This window comes from Falco naumanni, chromosome 1 (assembly GCF_017639655.2).
Source record: "Falco naumanni isolate bFalNau1 chromosome 1, bFalNau1.pat, whole genome shotgun sequence".
Classification (NCBI taxonomy): Eukaryota; Metazoa; Chordata; class Aves; order Falconiformes; family Falconidae; genus Falco; species Falco naumanni.
In genome coordinates this window covers 98,444,449-98,462,470 of record NC_054054.1, presented here as the reverse complement: position 1 = coordinate 98,462,470, position 18,022 = coordinate 98,444,449, and the positions used below count along the sequence as shown (strand labels likewise).

At 48.0% G+C, this 18,022-nt stretch overlaps 1 protein-coding gene and 1 long non-coding RNA gene across 5 annotated transcripts in view; both read left to right on the top strand.

Annotated features, from left to right (window-relative positions):
- The first annotated feature begins 1,759 nt into the window (after nt 1–1,759).
- LOC121096064 lies at nt 1,760–12,305 on the top strand. 3 transcript variants are annotated; one of them, XR_005830333.1, is made up of 3 exons: nt 1,760–2,585; nt 3,198–3,664; nt 10,684–12,305. It is a non-coding gene; the product is annotated as an uncharacterized LOC121096064 (long non-coding RNA). The 3 variants fall into 3 exon arrangements; XR_005830335.1 differs by having other exon boundaries at nt 3,198–4,141; XR_005830334.1 differs by having other exon boundaries at nt 3,198–9,401.
- A 980-nt stretch (nt 12,306–13,285) lies between these two features.
- ZNRF3 (zinc and ring finger 3) overlaps nt 13,286–18,022 on the top strand; it is a 96,906-nt gene continuing 92,169 nt past the window's right edge. The window contains exon 1 of one of the 2 annotated variants that reach the window (XM_040611373.1): nt 13,286–13,635. In XM_040611373.1, coding sequence (XP_040467307.1) covers nt 13,309–13,635 — 327 coding nt within the window. In that variant the 5' untranslated portion in view covers nt 13,286–13,308. The remainder of the gene's footprint in view (nt 13,636–18,022) is intronic. The other variant, XM_040611375.1, reaches the window with a different exon arrangement.

Sequence of the window (18,022 nt, the reverse complement as noted above, 5' to 3'; positions counted from 1 at the left end):
TGCTTTGTTGCTCTGGCTTCCGTTTCCAACCTGCTTGCTTCATATTGAGCCCATCCCCTTCCCACACTATTCCTCTGTCCTTGAGTCTGCTTCATTGCATGGGTTCCCTTTCTCTTTACAAGGTCTAGCTCTTGGCATCGCTGGTGCTTGGCTGTGGTCTTTCTGTCTGTAATACCTATTGCCATGCTGTAGTCCTAGTTTAGCTCTTTGCCTGTTTTCTTTCCAGCTTGGACCCAAGCACAGTGTTTCCTTGCAAAGCTCTCTTCATAATGATGTTGCAAAAATGTGAACCAGAGACTTGTGCAGGTTACACAGAATTTGGAGGTTCTGGAATATGCCATGTTTTAACCTAATTTCCAAATGTGATTAAGGTCTTGGCTAAACTAGGGGATAGAGTTTATGTGCTGTGAGTTCTGTCTTTCGAGGTGATGTTACTTGAGAGATATTGTCCACCTTTGTACATTGATGCGTGGTGATACATTGGTGGTGGTAGTCACAAATGAAAGAAGAAAGGTGAAGGTACTACACTGAGTTGAGGCGATGCAGTGAGTGCATCGCTGGGGCTGATATTGCAGAATATCAGGCCATACAAGAGACTGAGCTTGCTCTTGTGCTGTCCAGGTGAACTGACAGCCTGTGTTCTGAATTCTGTGTATGTATTTCATAGAATCACAGAATGGTTTGGGTTGGATGGGACCTTAAAAATCACTCAGTTCCCACCCCCTGCCACAGGCAGGGACACCCCCCCCAGCCCAGGCTACTCCCAGCCCCGTCCAGCCTGGCCTTGAGCCCAGCCAGGGATGGGGCACCCACAGCTGCCCTGGGCAAACTGTCTCGCTGCCCTCACAGTAAAGAATTTCTTCCTAATATCTAGTGTAAATCTGTCCTCTTTCAGCTTAAAAACATTACCCCTCATCCTATCACTGCATGCCCTTGTGTTTAACATGTTGAGCAAGCTCTCTGAGGAAAACAGCCAACTGTCGAAATCTCACTTGCCCAAAAGCTCCTGTTCCAGTAAGTTTTTCTGTTTGCACATCCTGGTACAGAATTGGAACCTGTTCTCGGAAAATAATCTTGGGAGGTAAACAACTGTGCTTAGGAAAACTTGATGACTGCTTCCTATTGACAGAAGCAAGCTCTTCTTTGGAGCAGTGCCAGCTTTTGAAAGGAAAAACCTTATCTTATTTCTTAGCCATTCCCTGGGCTTTGAAATCCCTTCAGAAGTTCAGAGCCCCTGAGAGTCCCGGCAACTTTTGTTTGTAATTTTGAAATTATTTCCTTATACTCTTTGGTTTAGGTGCCTTCACCTAGTTCCTGCCTTTTGTATGCAGAAGCCTGCCTCCAGCTGTCCTAAGAGACCCTGCTTGAAAAGAGGCAGAGGAAAGGAGATGTCAGGTTAGGAACCAGCTCTACCTCAACAGGGGTCCAGCATGACCCAAAACATGAGGGCTGTGGTCAGGATCATCTGCCTCCTGCTCACATGGGTTTGATTTGCTGAATGCTCTGAGGGCACAGGCTGACAGCTGGTGTCCCCAGAGGGACGAGTCTGTTGTGCTTCCTTTCTGCTAGCCTAATTTATTTGCTCTGTTAGCACTTGACTTTAATGATAACTCGTATGTAAATGGTCAGGGACAGTTGGAGCCTTTTATATACTAATTAAATAGAATGTATACTAGTACATGAATGTGGAAAATGCGGTGCTTTAAGGTGATTAATTCAAAGTGCCATTTGGATCTTGTAACTCGGGTGAGTATTTAACATAACAGATAACCTAAGATGAAACAGAGTAAATTGTTTCTTAACTCACCTTCATATGAATGATTCACTTGTTAATGCAGTAATTCCTTCATTTTAGCTAGTCACATTTTAAGAATGTTTTTTGCTTTTGGTAGTCAGAAGTGGCAAAATCTATCTGTTGTTTTTAGTCATAGGAGTTCTTCATGTCACAGGGTTTATCCATTGCAATAAGTATTAGTAGCTGATACATTATACACTTTAACTGTGTGCTTCAAATTTATTTTGTGTAGCTTACCTATTGTTCACTTTAAACAGTGTATTGCTTGAAGTAGGGCCGCATGAACAGCAACTTGTACCGTATATTTACCCCAGAAATAGCAACAACCATGTTGAGGTAAATACAGAAGTGTCAATATTTAGGTTGTATGTAAATGTGATTTCCAGAAATATGCAGGGTATGTTATTTTACATTGGTTGCTTCTTCAGTATTATGAGAGAAGAAATTACTAAGCGTTGACATAACAAACATGTAAAATCAACAGCAATCTAGGATTTCATGGTGGTGTAACCAGGAGGGAGTAGAGCTGGCACAGAGCGATCTCAGGGGTGCAAGAGCACAGTGAAATACATTTGTATGGATGCATTTGAGGGCCCCTCTTGCAGAATGAATGAATGTGGAGAATCTTGGAAGATATAGCTCCAAATTTTTTCCAAATTCATTCTGTTCCCATCTATCCTTGCAGAGGATTTAGATGATCAAGCACCATACAGCAATGATTTCCTAAGCATATTTCTTAGTAGTCTTTTTTCTTTCTTGGGTAACACGATCTGCTGTGCCTGCGTGCTTGGTGAGTACCCTGAAGGAATGCATCATGCACATCTGTTGTGTTGCAAGTCCCATGTAAACTTGTACGGTATATTGGAAAAGAGCTGGCAAAAAGAAATGGCTGCAGTTACCTAAATAAGGGTATTCTTAGTGCAGCTTAACCTATTTCAGTTCTACAGGCCTAATAATTCATTATTATCTTTTCCTTTCAGTAGGCATTGGCATGTATGGAGAGAGTGAAGGGTTCCCACGTCAGAGTGCTTCCCCTTCATAAAGATTTCAAAAGACTGCACATTGTTTAAAACATTGGAAACCTTAACTTTTCAAACATTAAGAGAGAATTTTGTTCACAAATAATTTTTTCTACTGAAGTGGTCATGGCTAGTCTGTTGGTTGGTTAATTTGGGTTGCTTCAGTGCTGGTTTACTTGGATAAATTGTGTTTCCAAACTTTAAAAAGAAGCAAAGCAGCAGCAGCATGGCACTTTTTCTTAACGTAAATCTCCACTGATTTTTCTTTTTTGGTCTTTAATTAAGCTGCCAAGTTACAATAGTTTGCTACTTTAATTTAGAATAATTGATGATAATGATGGAAACATGGCTTCATAAATACAAAACCATTTTGTCCGTTACAGTTGGCTTCCTGCGGCAAATGGCGATAGTGGAGTTCGGCCGCATGGAAACGAGAGGCTGCGGGAGGGGTCTGCAATGCGAACTGGTGGTTCTGGACACAGTTCGGCATGTGCTGCACATACTTGGTGTGCTTGGCCAGAGCTCGCCTGGCTTTTTGAGCCTGGGAGGTCACCTGCTGGTGGCTCAGCCTCGGTGCACCCCGACACGGCTCCCGAGGCCGGTGCCAGCAGCGCCTGCGGCTGCTGGGGACCCCCCGAGCCCCGGCTGCTGCCCCCGGAGCGGAGCTCCCCGAGCGCTCGGATGTACCAGCGAAGCTGCCGTCAGCACCAAGCCTTCCTCTGGGCTGGCCAGTCCTGTCTCCGGAGGTGTGGAACAGCAATTTTACGTGGTGATGAAAAAAGGCAGGCACGTACATAGCCTTGAATTTACTGGAGAAAGGACAGCTCTTGCTTCTGTTGCTTATTAGGAGGTATAGCAATATCATTTGTTTATAAAATAAGCTGTAATAGTATTGGCTTCTGCAGGGCACAATGCTAAAACACATAGGGAAGGTGGATGGTAGTCAGTTATCAGTTACGGAAATCATCTGGAAGGGCAGATGTGGGAGTGTGAATGAGCCATGCAGCTCTCCGTGTCCTGCTGATGGGCACTTGGATTTGCTGTGAGGACTTCTCAGATACAGTTTGATGGATCTTAAGTTCGATTTAAGAAATGCTTTCATGAAAAACTCTCTGCTCATCAAAACCTCATTCTCGTTGTGCAGAACTGTCTGGTGTGAGGTTGCTTCTGATACCTGTTTAAAGTTAGCATAGGTGTCACCACACTGCACCGCGCAATGAAGGTATGTCCTGAATCCCTCTACAACGTTCTTCAATCTACACAAGGGTACCTCGGACATGCCACCTCCTTCTTAAACTCACGTGTCGTAACAGCCCAGGATTCCAAGGTAAATGCTAAATAAATATCTGTAATGTAGGAGGAAGCTGTTGGGTCAGGTAGTTTACAATTACACAGTGGGACCCTTTTTCCTTCACTTCAGTTTACTAGTTTGGTTGAAGCAAAAGGCAGACACTTCTTCCTTTAGGTGGAACGGATATAAGTAGAACTATATCTCAGCATAAACAGGCTTCAAAGGGAAATTGCTGGTCTTAGTTAAAACAAACATTTATAGCACTCATAAACCATTAAAAAGAACATTTAGAATACTTTGACTTAATTTTAAACAAGGGTTATCAACAAATGCACTGGTACTATCCAGACTTGCTTATTTTGGTGGTGTTTAAAATGTAATTGGTGTATCATAATTCTTCCATTTTCATCCAGTGTACTGGCAATTTTCTTCTTGATTAGTCAGTGATGTTCTTTGCAGTTTCTCTTGTGTTTCAACTGGACTTTGAAAGGAAAGACAGTGTCTTAAGCATGGGCAAACAAATGAATCACTGTGATCAAGCTGGCATCTGAATTTATAACCTATAAATGTTTGAGGTAACTGTGTGTATGTTTCCATCCTCTAGTTAATGTGAAGTAATCTCATGCCACAGTTACCTGGCAGTAACTTGTTCATGTGCCCGCATTCTCAACTTCCCTAGGTGCTTTGGAGCAATAATGCAGGAACTAGCCTGCCTGCCTGCAGCCATCACGCACAGCCTGATTTTCCAATTCAGTGTGTTTCAGAATTAGTATTTGAAGTCTGATGCAGAAATGAGATTTTATTGTTCTTAACTGGGGAAGGAAGGAGGTGATTCTCTATCAGACTGTTAATATAAAACGAGTGCATTACATGGGTTGCTGATAGGGGCAAACGGCACGCACACAACTGTTTCTGTCAGAGCAGTAAAGTTCCTCGGTAATGATGGTAGTGAAGGCAATTCCTTAGAGAATTTGATCATTTTAGGAACCGGATTGAAATTTTGTGCCCATGATAACAGAAATCTGGGTTTATTGACTCAGGTTCTTACCAGACCTAAGCCCCCTTCTCACCAGCTTTCTGCCCAGGACTTCAACGCTGCATTATCATACAGGGATTATCCGAACACAGCACAGCACACCTCTCTCTGGGTCCTCTTAGAGGAAGCTCTCAAATTCTGTGGGAAGCGTACAGAGGAAAGGGAAGACCTCCCTGGCTTTGTCAGGAGCCAGGGACAGCATGCCCACCCACCCCCCCCAACCCACCAGGGCCACCATGCTGGCCTCTTCAGCCCCAGAGCAACTTGGAATTGCGTGCTTAAAAGCAGCCCTTCATGGGCTGCAGAACATTATTGACTGCAGTATAAAATGTTTCATGCTGTAGCCTTTCTGGCCTTCTTTTGGCCACTGGTTGTAATCTGGTCATATGTAAATGAAGTTTTCATTTTATTTCACAGTGAGATTACAGAACTGTTTTTCACTGCTTATGTTCTTCTGCTGCACAGGAGTCTGACAAGTGGAAAATACGTCTTAGTCAAATAGTGTGTTTTAATGAGTCTTTTAGTTTGGTTAAGTAAGAGTAACTGTGTTAACGTAAAGAACTAAGATTTCTATCCAGTTCTTCTTTCTTTAATTCCTTACCTAGTCTCAAATACCATAAAACGTTTCAGTGAGGTATGTCTGTTTAACGAGGAAGTGCATGAAATAGGAGAATAGAAGGTTAGTAGAAATAGTGGGATGAAATTCTGATTGTTTCAGAGCTAGCAGGGCAAGGCTTCTGCTCACAGAATGAGGCCAGAAGAAATTCCCTGTGGTTATTTAATCTGAGTTTCTTATAATACAGGTACATACAGTTTCATCAAAAAGATGCCCTCATCAAACCTAAATGTCATGGCCTGAACTAAAAGAAAGGGTAGTCTTGCTTGTTTATTAATTACTGAAGTGATACAAAAGTTACCATCATTGCTAGCTAAGCTTGCAACAGTAACCTGTTGCCTTGTTTAAAATTGCCCCTGCCTGCTGCTTGAATTGATGCAGCTTTAGTTTTTAGCCAAGTTCATGCTGCATTTCCTGCCTGTACTAAATTTTCTGCCTGGACAGATAATCCATGGGACCATGATCAGATTACTACTTTAGTTTTACTTGAATAAACTGAGTAGGTTGAGCCTCCTGGACTCAGCTGTTCCTCAGGCCACAGAACTGAAATACCCCTTGGTGTTCCATCAAATAGGACTGCTGCAGTATCCCTTGAGTGGCTTGGCTACGTGCTTTTTTCCAGGGATCCTTTCCTCACCTTGCGGTTCTGCAAAGTAAGTCTTCTTCTTGTTGCAATGAATATTGCGACAAGTGTGATGATTCGATTTAATGAGATTTGCATTTCTAAACATGGTTATTTTTATGCAGTGTTGGCTAGCACTATAGTATCATGAGTTAGACTACTAAATCAGGACTAAAGTAGTTCCTGGTAGGGATCAAGAGTCTGGATTTTGTTTCAGTTTTGTTTTTCTTACGTGTGCTGCCACTACACTGACTTCTCTTAGATTGCGCCTTGTGTTCCTTGGTGAGACTGAGGGAATAACAGATCTTACTAACTCAACAGAGTATGGGGGTACCTCATAAAATTGCATCAAGAATAAATTTTCTTAAATCACGAAGCCAGTTATTTATCAAACATAGGCAGTTTCCATTGTTCAAAGCTGGGTCAAAATACCATCTCACTCCAGCCTACTGTCCTGGGGAAACTTTAAGTCTGCTATTTTGGAATCACTGAATTTCCTTACAGAAACGCATCTCTCCTGTACCATCACAGCATCACCATGGAAACCAATAATATGCTCCAGTTTTCAGGAAATGCTCTCAACACTGTAAGATTAGCTGTTTTAAATGAGATAACTGGGCTCAGCGCCTTTGCAAGTTGTTTACTTTGTCATAGTTACAGCAGCAGCCTGGAACCCTGATTATTGTCTAACTTAACCTGAGGATGTACCCACTTATATATAACCTTTTTTATGTTCATTATGCCGGTGCTCAGCTCTTTCAGCATCTTATTTAGTGCCACTGGTAGCTCAGCACTTTAGCTGGAATTCCCTTGGTGACTCGTCACTTGGGTCCTCTGTGTTGGGTGACAGTTCTCCTGGGACATTACACCTGTTCACCTGTTCATGCTGGGTACGAGCATAACCTGGCTACTGCATCTAAAAGCCTGATGATGCTTTTATGACTTCAAAGGCAAGAGAAGAAATGAGGTGTCTTGTAGTCATCACCGATTCTTTAATTGCCTTTGTAGAATCAATAGGTAGGAGGATGAGAAGCAATTGTGTATGATCTGAATTAATCTGTGCAGTTATGGGAGGGATAAACTGCTGGTTTTTCCATCAGCCCTTCTACAGCAGTAAGAACTGATGGAAACCAGTTTTTCCAGGAATAAAATTTTTGTTCCTCAGTTGTCATTGTCAAGAAAAGAAGGAAATTAGGACCAAGTTGTTCTACTAAAATATGATCCATTTTTTCACATAGAGCTTATTCTCAGCCACCATTCCCTTTTGCCACTGTACGTTCAGAACACTTTTATTAGTTAGAGACAGCAGTGGTGGTTAGTTAGAGGTTTTTTGTGTTTTTTGTTTGGTTTTTTTTTTGTTTGTTTTGTTTGTTTGTTTTGGGTTTGGTTTGGTTTGGTTTGGTTTTTAAGTGGCAGCTTGTGAAATGTACATTGACTACCTGGTAGTTAAAGGGAAAAACAATCAGTATTCCCCACGTGGGTACAGTATTACCTGCAAATACTCACAGCCTAAATATGACAAGGTGGTTGCTCGCCAGTGGGAGAGTCAAGTCGCCGGGCTCTGCAGTGACAGGCTGCCCTCACCCTTGCCAAGGGGCCTCCCACTGAAGCGTACCCACGCTGCATTGTCATCTACTGCTATCAAGTCACTTCTTCTGACAAATCATGGGTGTAAGAACCACTTTTTCTTACTACTTAACATATCTGGGTGGCCCCTTGTAAGAGATTTTCTTTTTTCTGTACAAAGTGGATGAGAGATGAACTGTGCTGCCAACAAGGTCCGGCTGATACCAGAGATAATCTCAGCTGAATGGAAATTCAAAAATCACAGTGACTAAAATACTTTTAATCCGTGCCCATTGGTTAGTTTGTTTCTTTGAAAAAGGGTCATCTTTTCCTTTATTATGCTAGAATCTAAGAAAATATACGAGGAAAAAAAGTGTATTTAAAAATGCACATTATTGCTGGCTGAAAGTTCAGGCAGTCTTGTGAGTTCTGATACTGGCGTACTTACTGCAAACTGAATCGTCAGGGTCCAACAGCATTGCAGACTGGCCAGAGGCTGGGTTTTGGTAATGTGTCTTAAGAATTAACACTTAATGGAAAATGTCATCCACTCTTTGCTACACTAATAACTGGTACTAGGTTTTGGGGAGGGTCCCTCAGTACCGGAGGACAAATGAGTTAATACAAAACCAGCAGAGCTAAAGATGGTTTGTTTCAAAGATGCATGTTCTTAATATCTCTGGGCCCCTGCGCTTATCACCTCCCTTCAATAACCTACGTTTTTCTTCCCTTCCTTTTGCATTCCTTAAGCATCCTCATCAAGGAAAAGACAACATATGCTGTGACTAATCTGCTGCTGTGCACACAGGTTTTTTTCTGGCTCCTGCCATGCAGAATGTGTAACAGCTGAACTGCACCAACCTCTGCCCCCTGCCCCCTGAGCGACACAGCTCCGTACCAAACATTTACATGCACACACATTTACTTTATGTCCTTTCCTGGCGGCAACCCCTTAGAATGCAAATACAGTTACAAAAGCTTCATGCTAATTAAGTGGGATACAATTAGAGTGGATTATTTTATCTTAAAAATGTGGACTTGACAACTGACTGCTCTTTGGACGGTAGAATTGAAAACGCTCGGTTTCTCATATGTTTTCCTGCTGCCCTTGCTTCCCCCATGTCTGTTTTGGATACTGCTGCAGTACCCAGAGTCCAGAGCCTCCGATTTTCACAAAATTTGCAAGAACGCACTATCTTAAGACCTCTGTTCTGCCCTTAAGCTTGGCTAAAATTAGCTAATAGGTTCAGAAGAGCAACAAGGCTGACAGGCAGATAGCATATGTTTAATTTCATTATGAAATGAGGCTAAAAGAGGCTGTAGAAGGGATTCTCCAGTGTGCTGTATTTGTGGTTGACTGCACAGATGCAGTGACAGAAAGCAGCTTTCATCCAAATGTATTTTCGATTACAGGGATGGCAGTACCAGGGCAGCTGCGTTCCTGCCTCCTTTAATGGTGAGAATGGCCGAGAGACACATGGCCAGTGGCTCGCAACTCAGTGTTGTTTTCTCCTTGCCTGATGTGCAGAGCTACACTCCCCGTGCAGTATTCCAGCACCGCTCTCAGCATAAAATAATTTTGGTTTGGGCTTTTTCTATAGCATTCATCACAGTAGCACCTGGGTACTTACACTGTTTTCTCTCAAGAGCAGTGTGGGGTGAGGAGGGTTCTGTAATACCTGTTTCTGTGCAAGGGAAATGAGAGGTAGGATGTTTTATGTCAAAAGCATCTTCTAGTGTTGATTGCCCTCTTTCGAGATAGAATCGTAGAATCATTCAGGATGGAAGAGACCTTTAAGATCATCAAACCCAACCGTTAACTCAGGACTGCCAAGTCCATCACTAAATGATGTCCCTAAGTCTTTTAAATAAATCCCTCCAGGGATGGTGACTCCACCACTTCCCTGGGCAGCCTGTTCCAGTGCTTGACAACCCTTTGGGTGAAGAAGTTTCCCCTGCCAAGATCCAATCTAAACCTCCCCTGGTGCAGCTTGAAGCTGCTTCCTCTCATCCCTCCGTTTGTTACTTGGGAGAAGAGACCAAGTGCCTAGGGCATGCTTTCTCAGGCCATTTGGCATTACACATAATTTCATTATGTTCAAATCACAGCTCTCACTGTCCTCAGTTGCAGTTATAAATGCTTGAGATCGCTGTATTTCAGACCCTGGGCCTCAGTTTGTTATGCAGGGGAAAAAAAAAGAAAACATATCTGAAGTATGATGGCATAACTGAATTGTGAACTGTATGCTGCCAGCTGGGAAGGAAGCCAATTAGAAATATCTGATTGCTTTAATGATAGACAGTCCATTCTCTTCCTGCAACCTCCTGCTTGGATTTCTGCCCCAGTAGAGGGAACTTGGTGACCTGAGACCTAGTGTCTCATGTCACTCCCCAGTATCCCACTGCAAGGCTACCGCAAAGGCGGTTTCGCTGTGTCTGTAGTCCAATGATACGGATCCTTCAGTGGGGTGGCTCGGATCTTCAGCAGCTTGTATTTTAGCAGTAGGGTGCTGTCCACTTGTTACAGAGAGGCCCCTTCCCATATTTTTCACTAGTTAGTTTCCAGATTTATTTGCCCTGCCATTTCTGCATTCCTGACTTCCAACCTAACCTGGAGGGGCCCTACTGTTTCCCAGGGAATAGCCGGGAAGTACTGGTGATTCCATTTCATTAGCAACAGAGGCAGGTGTCTTACCTGTAACTTTTTTTCACTGTACTTCACTGATTTTTATCGACAGTGGGATCCTCCTGTGAAGCATGACCCTGTGGGAAGAACGGACCCATCTAACAGAAGAGTTTCACAGTATAGACGGGCAGGGGACAAGATCACTGCTGAATTGTCTAATCTGGATAATTCCCATTTTCTTGATATTTAAATTTGAGAACTAATAATATCTCAAGGTTTGATGTTTATGTAATTTTTAAAGATTAAACAGAAAAAAAGAAAAATAAATAAATACATAGTGTTCACGGATGCCTCATGAGGGGCATTTAAATTTGATGCAATGAATCTTAAGACCATCAACTGACATCTGAGCCCTGACATCGCTGAAGTAAATTGACATCCACGTCGTTGACCAGCAGGGACAGACGCAGCATTCTTGACTTTTCAGTTTCACGGCTAAGAATCAGGAATCTCAGGTTCTTCCCAGTTTTTGTGGGACTAAAACTGTGTGTTCCATGCACACTGAGCTCTTGTCATGGTCTCTTACAACTCCTAGATTTCCAGTTCCCACCTCCACTCCTAAAACTGTTCTTCCCAATACTATTTTAGCTTGCTGATTCAGTTTAAAACTAACCTTCTCTGCCCCATCCCTGTCCTCCCTGCCCCAGGCTCCTTTAGCCCTGGTCTCTTCCCTGATCCAGTTTGCCACGCAGCTCCACAAAAGCAGCATTGGCATGATTTTTGAGAAATCATAGAAATGAAACAAGAGGCAAGGGAAGAGCTGTTTAAAATAAATACTTCTCCCAAAACAGACAATCTTTTGCCAAATATGGCAAGTCATACTCAACAAAAAGCTCATCAAATTGGTACGTCCAGTGCTGTGGCTGTCCTGCGGCTCCAGGTGCGCCTGGGCCACAGGGGGACAAACACCATGACGCCGGGCGATTCCTCCAACTGCGCCAGTGTCCGACTGGCAGGCGTTGTGTGTGGGGCACCATTCATTCATTACCCTTTGTGTGACAACTGGTGCGCACCCCGCTGTCCTGCAACACTGAAATTCCAACCCTTCTTACTGCTGATAACCTGATGACATACCTGTCGAGTGCAGGACAGCTGGGAGGCCTTGACCTACAGCAACTTATGACACGAGCTGTTTACTTTTACTAATAGAATGTTGAACAAACCTGATTACGGTGGCATAAGGACCTTTGCAAGAAGGGAAATACTTGGTGAAGAAAGAAGGCATCCTGAATCCGACATGCAGGGCGTAAAAACCCGCCGGTGACTGGAAATGACTTGCTGTTGCCTCTCCTGGAAGGGACGAGAAGACAGAGGATTGGAAAGTCTGGATATCATTTGCCTAGACCACCGAAGTTAGGGAGGAAAGAGAGAGAATTAGCGGAATGTCAAGAGACTTTCTGCTCATGAGACAGGCACAGTCCAGGTTCACCGTGACTCTCCCACCACCACCACGGTGACCCCTGCACACATCTCTGCTTTTGCTACAGATCCTGAAACGGTGTAGCTGACTCAGCGGGGAGCGAATCTCCCCGAGTTCTCAATGTTTAACCTGTTCCTGTGCTGATTACGACGTAGGAAACCCTGCGTTGTCCCAGGCATCACCCATTTGCTTCATGGAGGAAGGGAAATAAAGCAACGTTTGTTTGCACTAAGGGATTAAAACGCTTCTATTTAGTACGCTAGCTGCCCTGCATTGCTGAAATCCTACCGAAGCACACCTGTAACCTGACATTCGCACTGTTTGCCCACCAGGTCTGTTTGCATAGTGCTTTCCCTGTTGTTACCCGGCTGGAGCCCGCTCCCGCTCCGCGTGGCGCAGCACTGCGGCCCTCGATCCGCTGCACCGAGGTGTTAGGGTGTGCGAGGGGGGGGTCGGGTATTTGGTGGCTTGTGGTAGAAGCCCAGAGCGTATGTTCCCGTGATCCCTTCTTGACCCTTCTCTGCCGAAGACACCTCCAACCGTTTGTGCCGCTAGCGTTGCTCCCCGTGCCACCCAGGGACGCCACTTCGGCTGTCCCCCACCTGTGCGGCTGTCCGGTATCTTTCCTGCACCCGGGGCCGGAGCTGGCGCCCGGCAGCCCGCGGCGCTGTCCCCGCAGCCGGGGCAGCGCTCGCCCCGACCCGCACCGACTTCCAGGCCCGTGCCCGGAGGGGCGGCCCCCGGTGCCGATCGCTGCTCTCGGGCGCCGCCGGCTCCGCGTCTCCGGGACCCCCCCGCGTTGCACGGCCATGGGGGTCCCCGTCCCGCCGCCTGCGCCCGGCCCCTCCGTGCCCGGGCCCCTGCCGCCGGCTCCGCAGCCCTGCCCCGGCCACCCCCGGCCCGGCCCGCTCCCCGCCGCGGGGCGGCTGCGGCAGTGGCGGGAGGGCGCCCCCCCGCTCCCCGCTCCGCCGCGGCGGCCAGGCCGCGGAACCCCGGCGGGGCGGCGGGCGGGCCGGGCGGGGGGCGGCGCGGCGGGGCCGGGGCCGGGCGCGGCGGGGCCCTGTCCCGTGTGCGCCGAGGGAGGGACGGCGCGGGTCAGGCCGCGCGGGGCGGGGATAACCCCGCGGTGCCCGTCACGTGGAGCAGATGAAAGGGAAGCGGCTCGGCGGGGCGGGGAGCAGCCGGGGCGAGGGACGGGGAGCGCGGGGGCAGGCGGCGGCGAGGAGCGGGGCGCGGCGCGGCGGGAGGGCCGCTGCCATGGGGGCGCTGAGCCGCCCGCGGGCCCGGCCCCGGAGCTGGAGCCGCTGGGGAGCGATGCGCGGCGGCCGCGGGGGCGCCGCTCCCCCCCGCCGCGCGATGAGGGGCTGCGGGGCCGGCGCGGGGCCGGCCGTGCCGCCGCCGCTGCTGCTCGGGTTGCTGCTGGCCGCGGCGCCGGGCGCGGCGCTGGGCAAGGAGACGGCGTTCGTGGAGGTGGTGCTCTTCGAGTCCAGCCCCAGCGGCGACTACACCACCTACACCACCGGGCTGCAGGGCCGCTTCTCCCGCGCGGGGGCCACGCTGAGCGCCGAGGGCGAGATCGTGCAGGTGAGCGCCGCCCGGGGGGGCGACCCTGCCCCAAGATGGCTCCGCGGGCCCGGCCGCCCGCACCTGGCGGCACAGAGCCGGGCCGGGCCCGCCGCCCCACGTGCGCCGCGCGGCCTGGAGCGCCGCGGTGACAGATGCGCGGCCGCGCACAAAGGCCGCACCTTGCCGGGCCCGTGTGACAGCCGGGGCGCGACGGCGGGCCCCGCTCCCGCTCCGCGGGCGGCCGCGCACCTCCCGCCGGGCGCGCTGCCTGCGCGGCGGGGCCCTGCGCGCTGCGCGGGGGCGGGGCCGCGCGGCGGGGCTGCCCCGCGCTCTCCCCGGGCCCCCTCGGCAGCCCCTGCCCCGGCGCGGTGCGGGACGCCCGGGGGCTGCCGCCGCCTCTCCCCCCCCCCTCCGCGCATCTTCCCCCCCCCCCCCCCCCGCGCGCATCTTCCCCCCCTCCCCGCATTTTCCCTCCCCCCCGTGCATCCCCCTGTGCCCCCGCGCATCCCCCCCCAGCATCCTCCCCCCAGCTTCCCCCCCCCGCGCATCCTTCCCCGCGAATCTCCCTGTGTCCCTGCGCATCCCCCCCCCGCCCACCTGGCCGTACCTGCCGCCGCCCCCCCCCCCCCCCCGCCCCCCCGCCCCCCCGCCCCCCGCCGCTCCCACCGCAGGGATCATTCCCGTATTTCTCCGCACTCAGCTCCCCCTCAGCCCCTCCGCGGCTCCTGAAGCGCTTATCGCCTGCCTTTGTAGTCGCTTGTGATTGTTGACTTTATTTTTTTTTCCCCCTTTGGCTAAGTAAAGAAAAACGACTTAAATGGTGTTTTAATAAGTTTGAGTGTGAAGCGATTGCCAATAGCGATCCCGGCTCTCCTTAACAGCTGCGCAGCTTGCTCAGCTTCCCTGCGCGCACACTTACATGCAGGGATGAATATATACACGTAAAAGTTTAAAAAAAGCCAGCCGGTGGCAAGTAAGCGCTCACAGCGGCTGTTTAACCTCTGCAAGCACAAATACATTGCTATCGAAATGACTTTTTTTCCTCCCCTTTCATTTAAAGAATCCCACTTGTTATTCCCAGGCGGTTTCAGCTGGGAAGGGTTCCTGCAGGAGTGCTCGTGCAGGCGGCGGAGTTGTGAGCGCAGCGCAAGCTGCTGGTCCAGGGGGGTTTATTTCTTCTTTTGGAGAAAAGAGGGCCAGGCTGATTAACTTGCATGTCTGACATGTTATAAAGGTGGTGCTGTCAGGGGCCGAAGTGGATGGTGCCGTCCCTGACCCCTCCGTGTGGTGTGGGTGCTGCGTGCGGGGTGTTATGCTGCACCTCGGGGAGCTTCTTTTTGCATCAGGTGTTTGGGACGGAGCAGGGGCTGTTGGCTGAGGTCATGGCTTTCCTTGGGACTCTAAGTGAGAGTGGAGAAAAACCATACTCTTTCCTTAAGGCCCAGATTTGCGTAACTCAAAACAAACAAATGGACTTTTGTGGGCCTTGTTATGGGTGACACCGACAGTCTGCTCCCTCTGAATACCTGAAGGAGATGGCCCCCCCAGACAGGAAAGGCTATGGTGAAAGCCAGATTACATGGCAGATCTTTTACAGTCACTTATCACTCGAAAACTGTTCTGCTTATTCATCTGTACGTATGCTAGGTAACATGCATCATGAGCAGGCTGGTCTCCATTCCCTGAGCCGCCGTGTGTGCCGGTTGTTTTTCCAGAGATGAGAATATGGCAAACACTGAGACATGGTTCCAGGGCAGCTAGACTGAGTGCTGTCAGTCATATCTGCGCTGCTGAGAGTTTGGATCACATGTAGCATTTCTTGCCAGTGTCACGCTTCCTTCATCTCCTCCTGAAAGTGAGTTTTCCAGAGCCAGAATTATTATAAAGGTTTTCACAGCGTTGCCTTGCCTCCCTTTTTCAGCTAGGCTCGGTGTTTGTGGAACGATAGGAATCTGCTGTTCTGGATCATTGTTTAAAGCTCACTGTGAGATTTGGAGAAGGATCATGAAGCTGATGCCACTGGGGACCTGTTTGACAGCCACTAGTGGTACATCAGTCAGCGAAGCAAGCTCTTCTCGGTCCCAACCACTTTGTCAGTGCGCACAGCTCTTTCACGATTAAGATGCATCTTTCTTTAAAATGAAATATTAGAGATTCTTGAAAATCAGGCACACATTAAAGAATGGATCAAAGGAACTGTGGTTTTGGGACTACACAAAGACTTACTTTTGTTTATGTTAATAGCATCATTTACTCATTGGTCTTGGAAGTCTGAACAACAACAAAAAAAAAGCACACGACAAAACCTTATGAAACTATGCGCTTTCAGCTTTCAATAGGTCATACATTCACTCCTAAACTGGTTGTTGGTCAGATTCCTATCCAGCCGTGCTATGCTATTACATTGTTTCTCATGTTACTGTGAAGAAGTCTTATTAGGGTCAAGTGTCTACCAGAATAACTCTTCAGAGAGATGAAATGTTTCTATGTCTTCTTTCATGTGGCCACAGTTTGTATTCAGCAAACTCATCCTTAGGTTGCTGTGTCAGCTGGTCCTTAAACTGCTCCAAGGTCTGGCCATCTTGGTGGGAGTGGGCATACTGGAATATTGTGCCTTTCTTGGGGCAATATCCTGGCCGTTAGTACCGTTGAGATTGGAAACTGGAAAAGTCTGATTAGAGAGTGGTTGCAAAAACAAGACTTCGTTGAAACCCCTAAAATGGTGTTTTGCTTTAAAACAGGTTATGACTGGTGAACTCCTTATGGTTGCATTTCTTCTTGTAGTGTTCAGGCCAGAAGCTCAGGTGCGGTTCTGTGTCAAACGAGGTGCTGCAGGGCCACAGGTGTTCAGTCCTAGGACAGTAGGTGCCGCTGATCTGACTGGCAGTGGCTGTTTCGCTCGGTGGGATTATGTGTCTTAGTTCTGCTTGCGCTTGGCAAGATTCTGTTCTGGTTATTTATCCTGCTTGGGAGTGAAGGTGTGGGGCGTCAGATGCCCTGTTTCTTAGAAAGTCGTGGTGGCGATAGTACTGCTCAGGTGAGGTGCTGGGAAAAGAGGATCAAGCATAACATTTGCTTTAGATTGCTTTAAAAACTCGTGTCAAAAACTTTAAATGGTACGCATTCATCATTGCCAGTTCTCTCAGTCCTCCTTTCTGCTGCTTACTCCTGCCTTAGACCTGCTGCTGAATGCAGTAGCATGGGTGGGTTACCAGTATGTAGGATTTTAAAGAGAAGCAGCGTGGAGGAGAGATCTAGGAATATTACGCCTGGTTTTCTTGTGTGATAAAAATTCTGGGTTTTGGTTGGTTTGTTTCTGCTTGGAAGCCTTGGCCGGGGAATAATGAACTTTGCATGGCCATCGAGCTGGGGTGATGCACACATTACATAATGATCCCCGGCTGCAGGTATTTTTTGTGCTCAGAAAGTAACAGTTTGGGGAGAATGCGCATAACGCAGTGCTTTAAGCTCTGGGAAGAAAACAGAAGTGGGAGGCTTCCCAACTTCTTGCACGGCAGTTCTTTGTGGCAATGCTACTGCCCATCTTGCACTTGCAGAAGATGGGGAGGCTTAGAACTGGAGTGCAAGATGGTGCACCTGTGCCTTCCTTCCCTCTGTCTGCCTGCCACCCCTTATTCGCTTGATCAGCTTTGAACCTTTCCTCTGCTTTCTCAAAATGCAAACATTGCTAAAGACCTTAAACTTTTGTCGGGTGGGCTTCACACTCTGAAGTGTTGGCAAAACTTTTAGCAGTGACGAGGTAACTGCACAGGTACATTGATGTCTGGCAGTGATCAGAGGAGGCTGAGTCACGGGAATGTTCGTGTCCTTTGAGAATGGAAAACAAAAATGTGTATTATCGGGGGTGGGGTGGGGGGGTTGTCTTGTGAAGAGGCAGTTTAAGTTTCTTCTTGCTCGAGTTGAGTGCCTGAAGGCCATTCAAATTGAGGAAGTGGAATTACTTGTGGCTTTGAGTCACTGTCTTGTTGGATGTTTTCTTTCCTAGTTATCCTCTTAGAATATGAAGAGACCTGTGATTGGGTTTGTGTTAGTTTCCGTACCTCAGCTGTAAAGCTGTGGCTTACAGTGATGATCCTGTGGACATCAGGGGTAACTCGTTTCCCTGGTAAAACCGAGTTCCTAGTACCAGTTTTTGGGGCATCAGGTTTGCTTTGTCATTGTGTCCTTGGAGTGAAGTGTCTTGGAATTGAGCTGTCATTGGAATGTGGCACTTCCATTCTGATGGACAACAAAGAGCTGACACCCTGCGGATGCTGAGAGTGGGACAAGGAGAAGGGCTGTTTGGCATTTACTGTCCTTCTCTGCTCCTGTACAAAGGCAGGAGATCTGGGACATATCTGTTGTGTCTTGTACGAGAAGTGGGACTAGGTGACAGGTTTTGGCC